Genomic DNA, 17,429 nt, shown 5'->3' with positions numbered 1-17,429 from the left:
AATGATAGAGTTTTCTGGATCAAGAACAGCAACTTTAAAATGTTCATTGGGTATAGACTGATTGCAAAGTGATCATCACTACCAAATGACACTGTGTGATCAGAAGCCGCCAGGTCTCTGCACGTGAGATTTCCCGCGAAACTGGTTAAAGGGACGTAACTCATGTTTACAATAAAGATTAGTTGCATGTAAAATTGTAACTGGATCATTAATCACTTGATCCTTATCCTATGGCCACAATTTGTTATCAGGACTGAATAATGTGTATGTGTAATGTGTACTTAGACTGATAATGTTTTAATCTTTGGCCTTAGTTTTTAATTTCAAATTATTTTTTTTAAATACTAAAAGATCCATAACCAACTTTCACTCGCCACCATTCTGATCAATGAAAATAAAAATGGCTGCGCCCATGGACGATAATTTTTGTTTACTTTCTGACGATGTTTTGCTAAAAATTCTTCGATTTTTACCATCTATAGACTTGTGTGAAGTAAGCAATGTTAACAAAAGATTCTTTCAAATGTGCCACGATCGCTCTCTCGTTCGTATTTCAAATTTTGATGGATGTTATTCTTTGACAGATAAAATCCTTCAAAAATTTTTGAGTAGCACAACAACCCATATTGACAGTTTGAATTTGAATTATTGTTATTGGTTAACAGGAAATGTACTGGAAACAGCTATATCGAAGTGTGTTAATATCACTAATCTTCAGGTTCTACAGTGCAATATCTCTGTAAAAAGACTATGCCGATTGATGTCTACTTTGGTGAAACTGGAGACTTTTGCTTTTAGCACTCAGGATATCCAAGAATTCCATACTGAACTTACACAAAATACAGTTGCACAAAACACACTTGCAAATATCAAAAAAATCTGTGTCCATTTCAAACATCAGCTGGAATTTTCTAAGAGTATATCTATGCATTTTCTGTCACAGCCCTCATTTTTTGAATACTGTAAGAATATAGAGGAGCTTCATATTCTGGGACATCCAAGCTGTACAAAAGGAATGCCAAAGTACTTTCTTCAGCCTCAAATCAACAAGAAAGAAAACCTACAGAATTTGAAGGTGCTATCAATCAATGATGCCATTGATCCTGTTGCTCGAATGTTTTTCTTTGGAACATTGCTTGAAGTGTGTAAACTACCTTTAAAATTCAAAACCATCCTCCAACCTGTTTCAAATTTAGAGAAACTGCAACATAAACTGCACTTTGTTAAATGTGTACAGCAAGTGGAAGATTTGGAAAATCTGGATCTGTCACGTGCTGCGGTTGAGGTACCAAACACACTATTTCGATTAGAAAAAGCAGTACAACTTCAATTCTTAAGTCTTGCTGATAATAATAAGCTATTTTCAAATAGCTTGCGAGTGATTGCAGAATGTTGTCCTAATTTGATTAGCATCAACCTGAACAACTGTCATAATATAACCACAAATGATGATGGCATTGTGGAAATTATTGGACTCCAAATGTTGTTGCTGAATTTAACTAAATTGAAAGAAATTAACCTAGCTGGTATTCATTTTCATGAGCTGAGCTCTGGAGGTAGTCTGTGTGAAATGTTGTCCATAAATTCAGCATTAAAAAGTGTTGCATTTTCACCTTGTTGCTTAAAATCTATCAAGAAAAACACAGAGAATGATGTGTCTGCGAGTAATGTAACTGGTAAAAGATCTGCTTCTGCCTGTGATTTCAGTAATAATTTTGGAAAGAAGCGAAGAGTGGGATTTGATGTGTTATCGAATCAAACTGGTTCTACATCTGTTGATGAATGTGAAAAGATTTTAAATACTGCTACTTTAAACCCCAAAGAAACAACTCTTATTCCGCTTTGTGCTGATGTTGAAAACTTTGAATTGATTGGTGCTGACTTTAGATCAGGTTTCAATAAATATTTTGGTATGCATCCAAAAACATTCCATTACCAAGCATGTTCATCATTTCGTGTGCGTGATGAGGATATATTGTGTATTAGTCAGTGGAAGAATTTAAAGTATCTGCAGTTGTCTGGTTTACATGGAATATTAAAGGGTCATAGTTTAATTGCTATAGCCAAAGGTTGTATCAATCTTCAACAATTGTATATTGCTTATCTAGGACTAAATGGCAATTGTAGCTACATGCTTTCATTGTGTTCAGCATTACCACATTTTAAAAATCTTCTAGACTTTCGTTTAGAACAACCACATATGAAATTAGATCAAACATTTTTCTCAGCTTGTACCTCTTGTAAACATTTAGAAAGATTGTGTATTTTGTCTAAAAATGGGAGTTTTGACTCTGATGGTGTGACGAGTTTTGTAGAAGATGTGTCATCATTAATAGTGCTGCAGTTATTCACTGGATCTACTTTAAGTTCATGTAGATCTCTACAGAAGTCTTTGTCTTCGAAATATAAACATACAAGACCAGCCTTATTCGTTACCATACATCCATTGTTTCATAATGAAATGCCTCAAATGAGCTCTAACATACCAGCTAAGCACTTAGAGGATATTACAATTCTGGGATCTGAAGTGTGTAGAAAACCTCCAGGATGGCAATGGTAAATTGCTATGTGAAATGATTGATCTGAAACTTGTACAGTACTTGTAAAATTGTAAATTAAAGATGGCTTTTATTTATAGTTATGTCCCTTTATATATAAACAAACCCTGCTGCAATTTTATCATGTCTTTTCACTGGCAAAGCTTTGATCACCTTTTATGTTTGACCATTAAAATGTTGAACCCAATAAACTGAAGTGTGTAGAAAACCTCCAGGATGGCAATGGTAAATTGCTATGTGAAATGATTGATCTGAAACTTGTACAGTACTTGTAAAATTGTAAATTAAAGATGGCTTTTATTTATAGTTATGTCCCTTTATATATAAACAAACCCTGCTGCAATTTTATCATGTCTTTTCACTGGCAAAGCTTTGATCACCTTTTATGTTTGACCATTAAAATGTTGAACCCAATAAACTGAAGTGTGTAGAAAACCTCCAGGATGGCAATGGTAAATTGCTATGTGAAATGATTGATCTGAAACTTGTACAGTACTTGTAAAATTGTAAATTAAAGATGGCTTTTATTTATAGTTATGTCCCTTTATATATAAACAAACCCTGCTGCAATTTTATCATGTCTTTTCACTGGCAAAGCTTTGATCACCTTTTATGTTTGACCATTAAAATGTTGAACCCAATAAACTGAAGTGTGTAGAAAACCTCCAGGATGGCAATGGTAAATTGCTATGTGAAATGATTGATCTGAAACTTGTACAGTACTTGTAAAATTGTAAATTAAAGATGGCTTTTATTTATAGTTATGTCCCTTTATATATAAACAAACCCTGCTGCAATTTTATCATGTCTTTTCACTGGCAAAGCTTTGATCACCTTTTATGTTTGACCATTAAAATGTTGAACCCAATAAACCCCCCCCCCCCCCCCGAGTTTCCCCCAAATAATGTTGCATGTGTTTCAACATCCTAGTCTTGATTGGCAGTGGCTGAAGTCTTTTGGGTGGCAGCTCAAGCATTCTGTCTGTAACCTGCAAGTTTTGATAGGTGGCATTGCAGTTTCCACGAGGTGTCTTAAAGAATAACAGACCTTGCTGAAAAATGAGGTGGTCGTTTTGAACAACACAACTTGATTGATTGTATGTTTTAATAAATATAAAGTTATAAGGTTAATATCCTTTTAAATACAATTATCATACTCTTTGGTGACCCACAAGTTCATAAGAGCTGGTTAGATTAGGTTTACAGCAATTACAAGTAATAAAATCTTTCACAGCTTGTCGATATATTGGATTCATCATCCAAATAAATGGCAGAAAGAAACCAATTGACAAGGGAGCTAATCGTAATATCTTTATACCAACCACTGAACTGATATCATCCACGCAAAAATCTATCAGCACTGGCAAAAAGCACAATCCAAAAATGACTATAGTGGCTGTTACAATATCGTGAGGTATATAAATATTGCGACAAAGTTTATACCGTACGTAATAAACGACGACGGCAATAGCAGAGATAAATGCCCAGGTGCTGTGAGGAATTGAAGCCAAAGCAAACAGCATAAATCTGTGTTTATCATTCAAAATCATATACGAACAAACTTCTTTTCCATGAAAATCATAAATCAAACGCTTAACGAAAATATGAAAAATAGGCGTTAATACAACAATATTGACAAAGTAACATAAAATTATTACGATTGCTACAACATAATATTGTCTGGAACCTTCAAAAGATCCTGGTGATTTGGTTCTTGTTATATATTCTGTGTTAACTGCTGCACAAAATGAGACAATAAGTGTTATACATAAGAAACCTAGCAAATATGTAAAATAATGAATATAGCAATAATCTTGTAATATGTAATCATAAAATTGTACCAGTAAGAACACCGAAAGCAAGAATAATGCTTGAACCAAACAAACGATACAAATGTTAATTATCAAGACATATTTGGGTAATTTTCGTAGTTTTTCAGAAGACAATATGACTAATATTGAGCCTAGGTTAAAGACTATCAAAGAAATCTGGAAAATCAGCAGAATTATCAGTCGTATTGAAACACCAATATCTTCAAAATCGGGATCACCATAAAAATCATATTGTAGCTGAAACATAAATAAGGTCATACGAAATGACTTCAGTGGCGTTGGGGTGGGCGAGTGGGAGATAAGGAGACTATGTGGCCACAGAATTGCCGAGGGGGCTCTCGAGCTTTTCTTGCCATATGTAAATTGATAAGGAATTCAAAATTCGGTTGGGAGGAGATTTGGGGTTGGGCAAAGGCGGGTCAGCCTCATTAGAAAGGTATATCGTGGTAGCTTGTAGCGTGAAGTAATGACTGAAATTATTCCAAGCTTGTTGGTTGCGCCACTCTTTTGAAATGCTTGTGAAGATTACTATATGTAGTTAAATATATGTTATTTCTTCATTCATTAAAGGTCCAAATCAAATGTATTAATGTGGGTACTATGAATTAAATATAAGTACACTGGTACCCACCTTTCGGTCAGAATGATCCATTACTTATAAAGTGTGTGTATGATTATCTTCCACGAAAGTGACCCTATCGATGAAATATAATATAATATACGATAGCAGTAAAATGATTATACAATGACGTAAGAAAATAGCATTATTCCACTATGAGCTATATATGAGTTAGTAGACAAAAAACTCCATAGAGTGGATTCTTGTGTTGCTAAATGAAATGAAATGAATGGAGTTTCTACTTTTCTGAACCTTGTGGGACATGTGTTGCTAAAAAAAAATAATTAGAGATAATCTGAAGGATAGCAACATTGCAATTGCTTGCTCGATGCACCCCTTCCCCAAATACAATCAGCAGTACGCGGGTATAAAATAAAAAGACTTACCGCCTACATATACGAACATGTGATGGTCGACACGATAAGCTGAATCCCTTGTTTATAATACACAAATTGTTATGGAATTATTTAGGAGAATAATTGAAGATGTAATTGACCAATTACCAAGTCAGTTGAATTGTAAATGTTAAGCTATAAACTATATAAATATTACAGGGTCGTATGATAATGACAGGCTTTTTACATTCTTTTATGGATAAATACCATCAACAAATGCTGTAGTAATGGCTGATTTCCTGTTCGTCCGGACCTTTGCTTGAAACTATAAAACTGTACAGAGAGGCGTTAAACCACACCGAGATGACTGACAATTTCAAATAATTTCTGCATAAAAAGGTTAAAAAAAATCCTGGATAATTGGTAACAGATCCTTACACAAAGGTGTCCAGTCCTAAAATCTTGGCCATGCAGCAAGTACATCGGTACTGAATTATACGAAGTACACACAAAGCATCAAGATCTACTTTCAGAAACCTGAAAAAGGAACCAGTTACTGAATTTCAAGTAATTTCTTTGAAATAAGACCCAAACTTAATTCTGTTTTTTTTACAATATTTATTAAGATACACAAACATTAATTGTATAATACATATTATTGCACATTATGTCCCGTAGATTAACAAATTGGAATAGGGAAAGTGTTGTTTTAAACATCTTAATATTTGACGTGGAAAGGGAAATACAAAGGGATTAAATATTTTATATACATAAACAATATAATATACTAAAATAAATTAGTAATCAACAATAGATCAACGTTATTATTATTTACAAAAAACACAAATATGTCAAATACAACTTGATTTAAAAACATACCCTAATAGCATTTAATAGAAAATACCTCCAAAATATAACAATTAAAGTATAGCTCCAAGATTCTAGATACGCTGACCATGATTTCAGATAAATTCACCATAATTTCTGATTTGCGGAAAAAGTGGACTTCCAGATACATCACTTTACCCGATTGCATTTTCAAATAAATTGACTACATTTTCTGATAAATTGACTACATTTTCTGATAAATTGACTACATTTTCTGATAAATTGACTACATTTTCTGATAAATTGACTACATTTTCTGATAAATTGACTACATTTTCTGATAAATTGACAAACATTTTCTTTGAAAATCTACTACAATTCAATTGCAACAATCTTAAAATTTGACCTCACACGTTCTCTATGTTTTTCATAGCTGACGAGAGAAATTTCAACAAATTTATTTTACAGTCAGGGGCAAACCGTTAATTTCTTACATCATTTCATAAGAATCGGCATCTTTATTTTTACGACATCGACAACACAATAAATCCTTGACGGCCTGGCGATATTCATTATCAATGAGCCAAAGCAATGGTACAATAATTGTCATGAAAAAAGGTAGAACCCATACAATCAGGAATACATACAGTGACGAACTGTTGTTCAACAGAGAAGCTACAGGTGGAATGATACAGAAAAGCAGTAATATAATATCAATGACAATGAACTCAGTGGGGGTAGGGGTGTTAATCTGGGATTTCTTGTATCCCGAAAATACGATGATTGACAAGATTAATGTGATGATGACAAAAATAGATTGAGGAACTGAGCAAAGTAACGTCAAAATCATCAAATCGTGCACACTTGGAAATACCACTGCACAAAATTTCTTTGTGCGGGCATACCCAACTTCACGTTCTTGAATCGAATACTTTTCAATGTAATAAGGAACAATAAGTAAAGCATTAATAACGTATACCAACAACAGTAAAACAGCAAACAGAACATACTTCTTGTTGGTTTCGTAAAATTTGTTTTTGACAATTCTCATGATATAATCAATATTCAAAAGCACACTCAAAGACAAGATGGAACCTACAGCTAGGTACTCAAAAAGGACTGCATGATAATACAGACTGCAGTTACCATTCTCGGCTGTTCTGTGTTCACCAGTTATAACAAACAAACCCATCACCAGAAATACAATGTTCATATTCATTATGATGATATATTTCGGTGAACTTGTCATTTTCTTTGTTACCAGTATTGTAATAAAGGATCCTAAGTTAAAGATGGCACCAATAGCAGTAATCGAGTACACAATGACATCCACCAATATCGTACTGATTTTCTAAAATGAAATGAAATGAAATGAATGGAGTTTTACGTCCTACTTTTCTGCACCATGCCGGCTAATGAAGACGGGCGACGCCATGCAGGGTGCAATGAGGGAAATTTTGCCAGGAAAGCGGCATTAGCCTGCTCTTTTTCGATTTCCAACTGTCGAGGGATCTTTAACGTGCACAGCCTGTAGCACACGGGGACTCGGTTTATTGTCCCATCCGAACGACTAGACGCTTTTTCAGCCCCTCGCACCTGCATTACTGACAGGGGGAAACCGGGTTGAAAAATCGGAAGGTATTATCTCGACCTATGCCGGTCTGAAATGAAAGTAAACCTGTCATAATCTCCAATCAATGGTTGTTTAAATCAACTAAGGCACTTTGTTAACTTTACCCGCATTCAGGAATTTAGCAGCCAAATTACAAGCACAGTTTCTCTTCTGTTTTATAAATATTGTAGATTACACGAAAGTGTTGAGGACCCCCGAGTTGCCGCAAACTAATACGTGAAAAATTATTTCTAGTAAAGGGATTATCTGGAAGTGATAAAACCGAGTTGCACCGCAAAAAGAAATTCAAACAGAAAAGTAACCAAATGGAATGGTATGGAATAGATACAAATAAATGTAGTTCTACTCTACAGACTGGATTAACAGTGCATTAAGTACTAATAATATCATTTACCTCAGGGTAGTTTGAATCTTCATGCGTGTAATAATCTTCCTCATCATAAGTGACGTTTAGTAGTGACAGACCTTCCATGATTGTGTGCCTATCGTATAACCCACCTTACCATCAACTACAAAGAAAGATGTCAAAGTACAATTGAGAAGTGGAAGCTGAGGATCTAATAGAGAGCTATGTGATCGGAGACCATAATGTGGTATGGATACGTCTCGAATGTGTAAGACATGGACGCATAATCAATGATGTTCTTAAAGGATTCTACCATACATTACCGTGCCTACAATACATCATTTTATGTCTGTTAGGCGCAGTTCAACACAATAATGGCCACAAGCAAGTTATTAAAGAAATTTACTTACTTCCAATGTTATTCCAGCACTATCCACTGCTCCTTCTACTGGTTTGTACTGATAACCAGTGAGACACTTTACAAACCAAATTTAGAAGCAATGAATATAAATGCCCCACTTTCACCCTATTAAGTTATTATGGTGGAGCAAATCAAAGGTTATATTATATTGACATTAAAATATGACATTTCCAATAGTCTTTTACATTGAAATTCATCCACATCAATTTGAATGAAAGCTCAATAAAATTCACGAAATTTAATTGCTAGCGGCTTTAATGCAAGACATGATTGTGCAAGGCGAAGACGGGGTAGTTTAGTCTGCAATTAAGGAAGCTCAGATCAAGTACTGACATTGTCTACTGCAGTACATTACAGTTTTGTATAAGGTTAAAACTAGTATACATGAATACAACCATGATCATTTGTGATTGAACCATAAAATTAACTTTTAACGGTTAACAAATATATAAGCCCTACGTGGTTTCTGCATCATTAGATAATTATTTTGACAGACGACTCGAGAGAATACATATTTATTACAAACTAATAACTAATGAGCTACACGTTTATCATAATCTAACAACATCAACATGGTATAAAAGGTATAATAATTGGTCATCAGATAATGCAATCCGCTTTTAATTCAGATTCAAAAATAAAAAAAAAAGTACATTAATGAAATCTCAACAGTCTTTTTTGATCCGAGATAGTAGAGAATTCATCAGAGTATTTCAACAGTTTAAATCACATTCAAAACCCTAAACCATCAAAACCTTTTCTTCATTGTTTTCATCCGGAATAGATTCGATGACTTCAGATTCTGGGATAGCTGGTGGTGTTGGTTCTGCCTTAGTTTTCAGCTTCGGAGATTTAGAATTATTTGTCTCATTTGTGTGATTTTCAATCCTGTTGTTTTCAATTTCTGCAGGAAGTTTTATGGTAACTCTCTTTTGACGTTTTGTGCAGCACAAACTGAGTGCAGTTCTGAAGTCTGGACAGAAGAGCCAAACAAAGGGAAGGATAACACATTTAAAGAAAGGCAGTAAAGGTATGAGAATATCTAATCCGGTCATTTCAGAACATTGAAGACAGACACAGACGAGTTTATTGACAATACTGTAAAGATATGGTACACAGTGTAGAAGTACTGTCAGGGCACCTGCTAGATTCAGATCTACTGGACGACGTACAAGATTTAGTTCCTTGGATATGTTCAACAAATAAGATCGGGATATGTAGGCACCGATTGTCATTCCACCAGACACTAGAATCAACAGGCAGTGGGGAACCACAGACAAAGCTTCGTACAGCAAGAAAGTACCTTCTCTGTTAAATGGCCAACAGTTTCCGGTTGATATATCGTAAGTTTCTGGCTGCAAATGAAGGACGTAAAGTGGGACTAACATTGCTCCCGTGATGATATAGCAGAAGAACGAGAGTAGAACTGGACCAATAAGTCGTTTACCAGGATATATCGACGTGGTGTTGTTGAAAGCCAGATAGTCAATGTGTAACAGGAATATGAAGGCACCACTTAATGCAGTTGTCAAATCAGTAATCAAAAGTGAAATATACTGAAGATCACATTCATAAGACAGCTTGCTTCCAAACATCATATACACATTTAATATTAAGGCAAAGATCTTGATTAAGTCCACAAAGCTGAGATTCAAAATTAGAAGATGCTTTGATGAGTTTCTGAGTTTCTTTGATGCAAGAATCACACATACTATAAACAGGTTACACACAAGGAGTAAAATAGCAATGACCACCTCCAGATAACCAACTAAATTTCTCTTGGACTCTTCAAGTTCACTGATAGAATCGTTTTCGTTGAATATCTGCTAACAAAAAAAGTAACATTTACGATTCACGGTTATGAGCTTCGACTTCGATACATGTCGTTAAAACTTATCGCAGAGATAGTTTAGGATTGTGTAAGCATCAAGATAATTTGGCAACATGTTGGGAATCAAACTTGACAAACAGTCTGGCCTTTCAGTAAACAGCCACAGCCACAAAAGAGAATTCCCCTGACCGCTTGCTTTATACGTTTGACTGTACTAAAAAAAACCTAATTCTGATAGAATGCCTTCTGTCCATGCTTATTGTTTCTTTTCCACGAAAACACACCTTATCTACATACCAAATTGTATTCCATGTGATAATTTGTACATGTACATTGCTTTTGATAAGACTACTTGAAATATACCAAAGTACCATTAGATGTACGGAAATGGTTAACCCTGATTTGCAATAAATTGTAAATAAAAACAGTAGACGCCAAATTGACCGGGTTATTCCCTTTGTCGTTCGTTGTGGTAAACAAAGAAAATTTTCGCTTACCATAAAATCTGCTAAGGAATCATTGTCCATCTGAAATAGAACAAAACACAATACAATCAAAGTAAACAGTTATCATTAATCACCCTAAGATGCAAACCATAATCATAAAACAACCTACCGTATCGTTGTTATGTGAAGAAAATCTAGCAGCCATTTTTCTGAAATAACTTCTAAAAGTTTTTAGACTGTTCCAATTATCTGCCTCTTGAAATTTGACGGTTGTAACATGGGTGCAAGATATCAAATAACGATTATGTTGTCTACATTACGCCAAACTTTCTGAGTGCTGCAACTTCAAATTGGGTTGTAAAAACTAACTTTCTAACACAAATTATAACTGTTTTGCCACCTGTGCCAAAACCAATTCTACCGTTAAAGTAACCCATTGAAATGATAAGGATAAAGGATAAATTAAAACAGCGTTCCTGAAATTCCCAAGACTAATTTGTTGTTTGTTACATTTACTTCAGTTTTATTTCGTAATGTAATTGAGAAACCATATTTATTTTATTGCCTGATAGATAAACTATAAGATAAAGAGATAAAGTGCGTATTTTACTTAAAAGTTCTTTTTGTATGTACACAAAACAGATTGAATTAAATCAATACTATAGATGAATATTCTCAATTATTAGTCCAATTTATGGATTATTCGACAGTTTAACATGTTTAATGAATAGATGTTTGAATGTGCCTTGTAAACACTGGATGGATGTGTCACTGACGCGAGAGAGCTATCCACAAATTTTTGAGAGTAATTGGTACCAGTTGTTGTGTTCGCCATAACTATCAGATGGTTCATTTAATTTAACACGATTCTTTAATTACACTAACCGTCACTTTAAACAAATCAGATCAAATATCGTATCTGGCGGTGAAGTTTTGTTCCTAAAATAAAGTTTCTGAAGCAAGAAATATGTTACCAAGGCGATAAGAAAATGAATATAGTTATTGGCAAAGGCATTGCATGGGGTATAATAGAAGCCTTCGTTTAAATGTATACGAAGTATTCCATTAGCCTATTCGTTTGGACACGAACTGTGCTCATGAGAAACGCCATGTATTTTCTACATTTACTAAATTTGGGGTGTAGAAAACTAAGTTATATATAATAAGTATATTATCACATCTTCCAGGCACATGACTTCACTTCGCTCTTATTCCAAAGGCTTGAAAAAAAAACAACTTTATACTGCAAAGTTCTTTTCAAAATGTCAGCTAGCGTTAAAATTTTTTAAGGAGGTATTCAAATTGGTATAATTCTGTTTTGAATTATAAATTTTTCACTAAGAGAACATTTAACATACCGTAGTTAAAACAAGATTTTCAATATTTTTCAATGTAGGACTAACTAACTAGATCAGATGATGTTGAAAGTAATTGCTGACTAAATTAATGTAAATTGATTGTTCTTAAGCTGTCAAACTTACATTGGGAATTTCTTCAGTAAAAGTGACTATTACTATACTAAGAAAGGAAATTGCTATTGTTGTGGAATATCTAGAATGTTAATTGTTATTGTTGACCTTAAATGCAAAGATGTAATGAAATAAGTAATAGCACTAGCTTAGCTTTTTATTAATCTAAAGCAAAATAGCTCTGTGGAGATGCGAAATTCTTTTGTAAGGAGACCGTTTTGGATTATTCCCTTAGAGGTATACAGATATCCACAATGTCTTGAATTCTTAAAGAGAGAACCTAATTGAAAGCACTAGCAATACTGTTGTAATTGTCCATGTTGATTTTTGGCCAAGGTTTTCTCCAAGTGACTTTATAGCCTACATACCATATTTTACTCTTTTATAAATAGCTATATTTTGTGTTACATGGCTATGACTGTTTATGATTGTTTAGTATTGTTTGCAGACTTTAGTCACACCACATCAAGAAAACACAGAGTTGTGCAAGATAACCGTTGTGCATTGTTTATATAGATCTATAGAAGTTGAAAAATAGTGAAGAATCAATAGATATGATTACTGTCACTGTTCGGTTTATTCTATTTTTAGTTCATTTTTCATCATGACTGTTTCTCATTGATTGATCACTGATAATTTAGGTTTTAAGTCGCAAGTGATCCAACGATCGTTTAGTTTGGTGTCTATGAAATGTCAACTCACAACTTTTGGCCTACTCTTTTGGAGAGAACATGTAACGAATTCGATTTTAACTCAAATAGTCAAATAGGGTTAAGTCATTATAGTTCAGGCACTTTCTTTCACATGTCAGTTAGACCAAATAAAGCTAAGCTCACTGTATAAGCTTATACATTTATGGCCATGTTGATAACAAACTGCCTCAAAGTTGATGATGTTCATTTCTGTTGCAGTAAATTCTATCACCTAAAAAAGAACTATGAATGCAAGTGAAATGCATGTAAGCGATGAGGAAGATTGGAATGACACTAACTGGGATCAACCTGTGTATTCTGAAAATCCCAGAGAAACAGCTCCACCCAGAACTGGTAATTCCATGTCTAATGGTATGAATATTATACTTGTGGTCAATCAGATATTACAACCTTAGACTTGTAATTTATTTAAACAATTCAGAGAGAGCCACAGTTGCTCAGTGAACTATGCTATTAGGCCTAAATGATATAGGCTAGAAATATAGGGAGAATTTCGTCCTTAAAAACAGTGTGAAAGTTTGGTCAGTATTGTTGAAACAAATTCTATGGTAAAGTTTTCTATCAAATAGTAATTGTAAGAACTCAAGTCCATTTTTTTTTTTTCATTTTTAGGTAATCCGACAGATGATAAGATGAACACTGATAGCCCTGATACTAGTAAACAGAAATCAGATAGTGTATCCAAGCCCTCATCTCTAATGACAAGGATGGAGTTAAATGATCATAAAGCAGGAATGGAGGGATTAGATAAGGCAAAGATCAACCAGATCATTTATGAAGCATCGAAAGGTAAATATGTGTTTGTCTATCCTTGGTAACATAACCCAGGCCCAGAGGTAGCCCAGGGTCTCAGAGGAAGGGGGGCTCAACTACGGGCCTGACATGGTCACCCAGTATGATTGTATGGAGCCTAGACACTTTCAGGGTAAGAACACATTACTTTTGATGAAATTTTTATGGTTATGATATGTACATGAAGTGAAAGAAGGATGAATTCTTATCGGTTGTGTATCTCATATCCACCTATTGAGACTGTACCTAAAACTGATGTGAAAATAACATCACATGTGTTATCTTGTGCAACTCGATTTTGTTACATATGTGTCTCTTTATTTGTCTAGGATCAAAATATTTCGAAAATGAAAAGAAGAAGGAAGAACAAGTGAAAGAACGAATTGAAGAACAGAAAAGAAGAATGGAGAAAATAACCGCAGAACAATTACAACATGGTTTAAAACAGGTTTACAATTTTGAAATTAAAGAAGGGTTACCCCCCTTTAATAAGGAATGACAATTTTAACTTGTGAAATGAATTTGATATTTAAATGAAATAAAATCCTGATTCATAGGTATATATACCTTTTTAACTTTGACTCAATTGTAGGGTTTTGTCAAAAGAGATTTCTTTTTTGCATTCATAATTGTTTTTTCAGGCTGATGGTTTGCTATCAGAGCTAGAGAGTTTGTTTGATTTAAGTCGATATATTGTACATGTTGATATGGATGCTTTCTATGCTGCTGTAGAGATGAGAGATAATCCAAGTTTAAGATATAAACCAATGGCTGTAGGGGGGATGGGAATGCTGGTAAATATTTGTATTTGTCTCAGGAGTATGAGAATTAAACAGTGTAATAGTTCATGATCAGAATCCGTGAAATGTGAAAAGGGGACAAAATGGTACTAGGGGTGTTTTCTGGCTTTTATAGATCACAGATCCTCCGTGACAGTGATCTTTCCCAGAAAGCTGGTTGTAAACAAGGAAATTTTGCAAATGGTTGCATAACCAACTTCTTCAGATATTTTTTGAACATGTCTCCTTTTTTTTCAGTCAACATCTAATTATCTGGCAAGGAAATTTGGTGTCAGAGCTGCAATGCCTGGATTCATTGGTTTAAAACTGTGTCCTAATCTTATATTGGTGAAATCAAATCAGGAAAAATATTCAGCCGTCAGTAAAGAAATCAGAGCTATAATGGTAGACTATGATCCGAACTATTGTCCATTAAGTTTAGATGAGGCTTATTTAGATTTTACAGATCATATGAAGACCAGAGAAACTTCTTCAGACAAAGACAGGTCCTTTTTAGTTAAAAATTGTTCTGTGGATGATGAGTCTAAGTGTATGTGTGATTTGAATTCTAATTTACGTAACTCTGTGATATATGACAATAAAATCTGCCTTCCTGATGAGAAATGTGCAGAAATTGGAGATGGAGCTTCTGAGATAACTGTAATACAAGAAAGTCCTGTTTCACCCGGAAGTGATGAAAATTTAGAGAATGGTGACAATGACATTGAATTTGTGACTCCAGATTCTACTCAGTTTTCGAACTCTTCGCAAATAGAGAAAGAAATGCTATTGATTTGCCCTGTATGTAATAAACCCTATCCACCCTATGAAGTCAAGCTGTTTGATAAAGATATAGAGGATGCTGTTAATGAAATGAGGTGTAGAATAGAACAGAGAACAAGGCTTACAGCTAGTGCAGGTAATTAGATCAAACATGTGCCTTTTGATATGAGACAAAGCAATCATAGTTAAGATAAAAATATTTTAAAAATGAAAAAACATTTGAATAATCTAAAACATGCAACCCCTCTTGTATGAAAACAGTCATTTTTGATTTCTGATCATTGAAGTTCTCATGTCAATCTATGAATCCCATCTATGGATAAGAGGGTTCGACAATATTCTACATTCTATTTAATGAAAAAATACTGAGTATTGTTATATTTTTAAATGTTTTTCAGGTATTGCACCCAATATGATGTTAGCTAAAGTATGTTCTGATAAAAACAAACCAAATGGTCAGTATAGAATACAAGCTTGTAGAGATTCTATTAAAGAGTTTATAGATGATTTACCTATTAGAAAGGTATTATAACAAAGTTTTCCTTTTCTCTTGTCAAAATTATGTGGTCATTTAGTGACCTTGCTGTCATCTGTACAGATTGGGATTGGATGTATATAGTCAGTGTTAAAGATACCAGTTGAAATAGAAATATGTCAAAAAGTACTTATCACCACTGCAAAATTTCTCATTGCACAGTTTTGTTATTCTTAGTTATTTATCCATTTAAATTTAAAAAAATAGGACATGTAACTGTATATTAAGTATGATAAATAAGGATGTATTATTTTTTAATACAGATATCTGGTATTGGTAAAATCAGTGAACAGATGTTGAATGCTCTAGGTGTAGTAAAATGTCGTGATCTATATCAACATAGATCATTGTTGTATCATTTATATTCAGACATATCATTCCACTATTTTATGAGAATTTGTCTAGGACTGGGTTCTACTACTGTTGAAAGGTACGGCATCAAAGGTTACTTTTTACCTTATTGTATAAGGAACAGACCAGATGGACACAAATCTTTCATTTGTTGTATATGCATAAATCTTTAGTTTGATTCTTATAATGGGTTTTGTTGAGTAGGAAGATTTCAAAAAGTTATTTTTTTTCTTGTTTTATTTTAGAGATTCTGAAAGAAAGAGCATGAGTACTGAAAGGTAATCTTATATTTTAGGACATTCAATTTCTTCAAAATATTTTATAACCTTTGTTGATTAAAGGGCAGCAGCTCTTTCTGTAAAAACTGAAGGTGTTATATTGGCTCAAAGATTCTATAAAGAAACCTTGCTTCTTTGTTAATCTCTGACCAGCCTTCAAAGGTGTTGTCTTCTTCCAGATCACTGAAGATCATGTTGTTTTATGTCCATCTTGTACATCTAATTCTTGGTGGTTATAGATAATATTTTTTTAGCATACATTGAATATTTCGGTTATATTTGCTATTTGCAGGACATTTCGAGATATGAGTAACCCAAGTGATTTATATGATAAGTGTTTAGAACTTAGTGAATCATTATCAAAAGATTTAAATGAAGAAGGATTAAAGGTGAGTCAGTATGGTGCCCATCTTGATTCATATGCATTTATCTTATAATAAATAAAACTCTCCTTTCAATTAGTTAACAAGAAGATGGATGCATACCAGTACTTTCTAAAATTTAATATCAGTATATTAAAATCTTGCAGGGTAAAACAGTGACACTGAAAATAAAAACCTCAACATTTGAAGTGAAGACCAGAGCACAGACAATACCTGATTATATCTGGGACCAGGAAACTATATACAATACTTGTAAAGAATTACTCCGAATTGAGATAGCTAATGCTCAACCTAAACCTTTAACTCTTAGATTAATGGGTAAGAATCTACTTATATGCTTCTCATTAAGAATATTAGTTGCTGCTGTCCTGGCAAAATATCCCTCATTAATTTAATAATTATATAAAAATTTCAGACCTCTGACTATCATTTTTTCCCCCATCAAATGAAAGATTCTAAACATTGGAGCCAGAGCTCTTTAAGTCTAATTAAGTTTCT

The 17,429-nt window shown here is 33.8% G+C and overlaps 4 protein-coding genes across 4 annotated transcripts; 2 read left to right on the top strand and 2 right to left on the bottom strand.

Moving 5' to 3' along the window:
• Positions 1-1,912: 1,912 nt before the first annotated feature.
• On the top strand, positions 1,913-2,560 carry LOTGIDRAFT_126647 (hypothetical protein; the record flags this gene model as incomplete). Its single annotated transcript, XM_009062888.1, has 1 exon — positions 1,913-2,560. The coding sequence occupies one exon, from the start codon at positions 1,913-1,915 to the stop codon at positions 2,558-2,560; it is 648 nt and encodes a 215-aa protein (XP_009061136.1).
• A 4,101-nt stretch (positions 2,561-6,661) lies between these two features.
• LOTGIDRAFT_165843 (hypothetical protein) lies at positions 6,662-8,276 on the bottom strand (the record flags this gene model as incomplete). Its single annotated transcript, XM_009062887.1, has 2 exons — positions 6,662-7,522; positions 8,199-8,276. 2 exons carry the CDS (start codon positions 8,274-8,276, stop codon positions 6,662-6,664), a joined length of 939 nt encoding a protein of 312 aa, XP_009061135.1.
• A 1,035-nt stretch (positions 8,277-9,311) lies between these two features.
• Positions 9,312-11,053, bottom strand: LOTGIDRAFT_165842 (hypothetical protein; the record flags this gene model as incomplete). The annotated part of the gene is made up of 3 exons (XM_009062886.1): positions 9,312-10,127; positions 10,900-10,929; positions 11,018-11,053. The coding sequence occupies 3 exons, from the start codon at positions 11,051-11,053 to the stop codon at positions 9,312-9,314; spliced, it is 882 nt and encodes a 293-aa protein (XP_009061134.1).
• Positions 11,054-13,662: 2,609 nt separating this feature from the next.
• Positions 13,663-17,326, top strand: LOTGIDRAFT_126473 (hypothetical protein; the record flags this gene model as incomplete). Its single annotated transcript, XM_009062885.1, has 10 exons — positions 13,663-13,819; positions 14,152-14,270; positions 14,464-14,616; positions 14,860-15,157; positions 15,344-15,520; positions 15,783-15,907; positions 16,183-16,349; positions 16,516-16,548; positions 16,841-16,937; positions 17,078-17,326. 10 exons carry the CDS (start codon positions 13,663-13,665, stop codon positions 17,324-17,326), a joined length of 1,575 nt encoding a protein of 524 aa, XP_009061133.1.
• Between the last annotated feature and the right edge of the window lie 103 nt (positions 17,327-17,429).

This window comes from Lottia gigantea, assembly GCF_000327385.1.
Source record: "Lottia gigantea unplaced genomic scaffold LOTGIsca_54, whole genome shotgun sequence".
Classification (NCBI taxonomy): Eukaryota; Metazoa; Mollusca; class Gastropoda; family Lottiidae; genus Lottia; species Lottia gigantea.
Note: the sequence above shows the minus strand (reverse complement) of the source record. Positions and strands in the feature narration are given on the sequence as shown.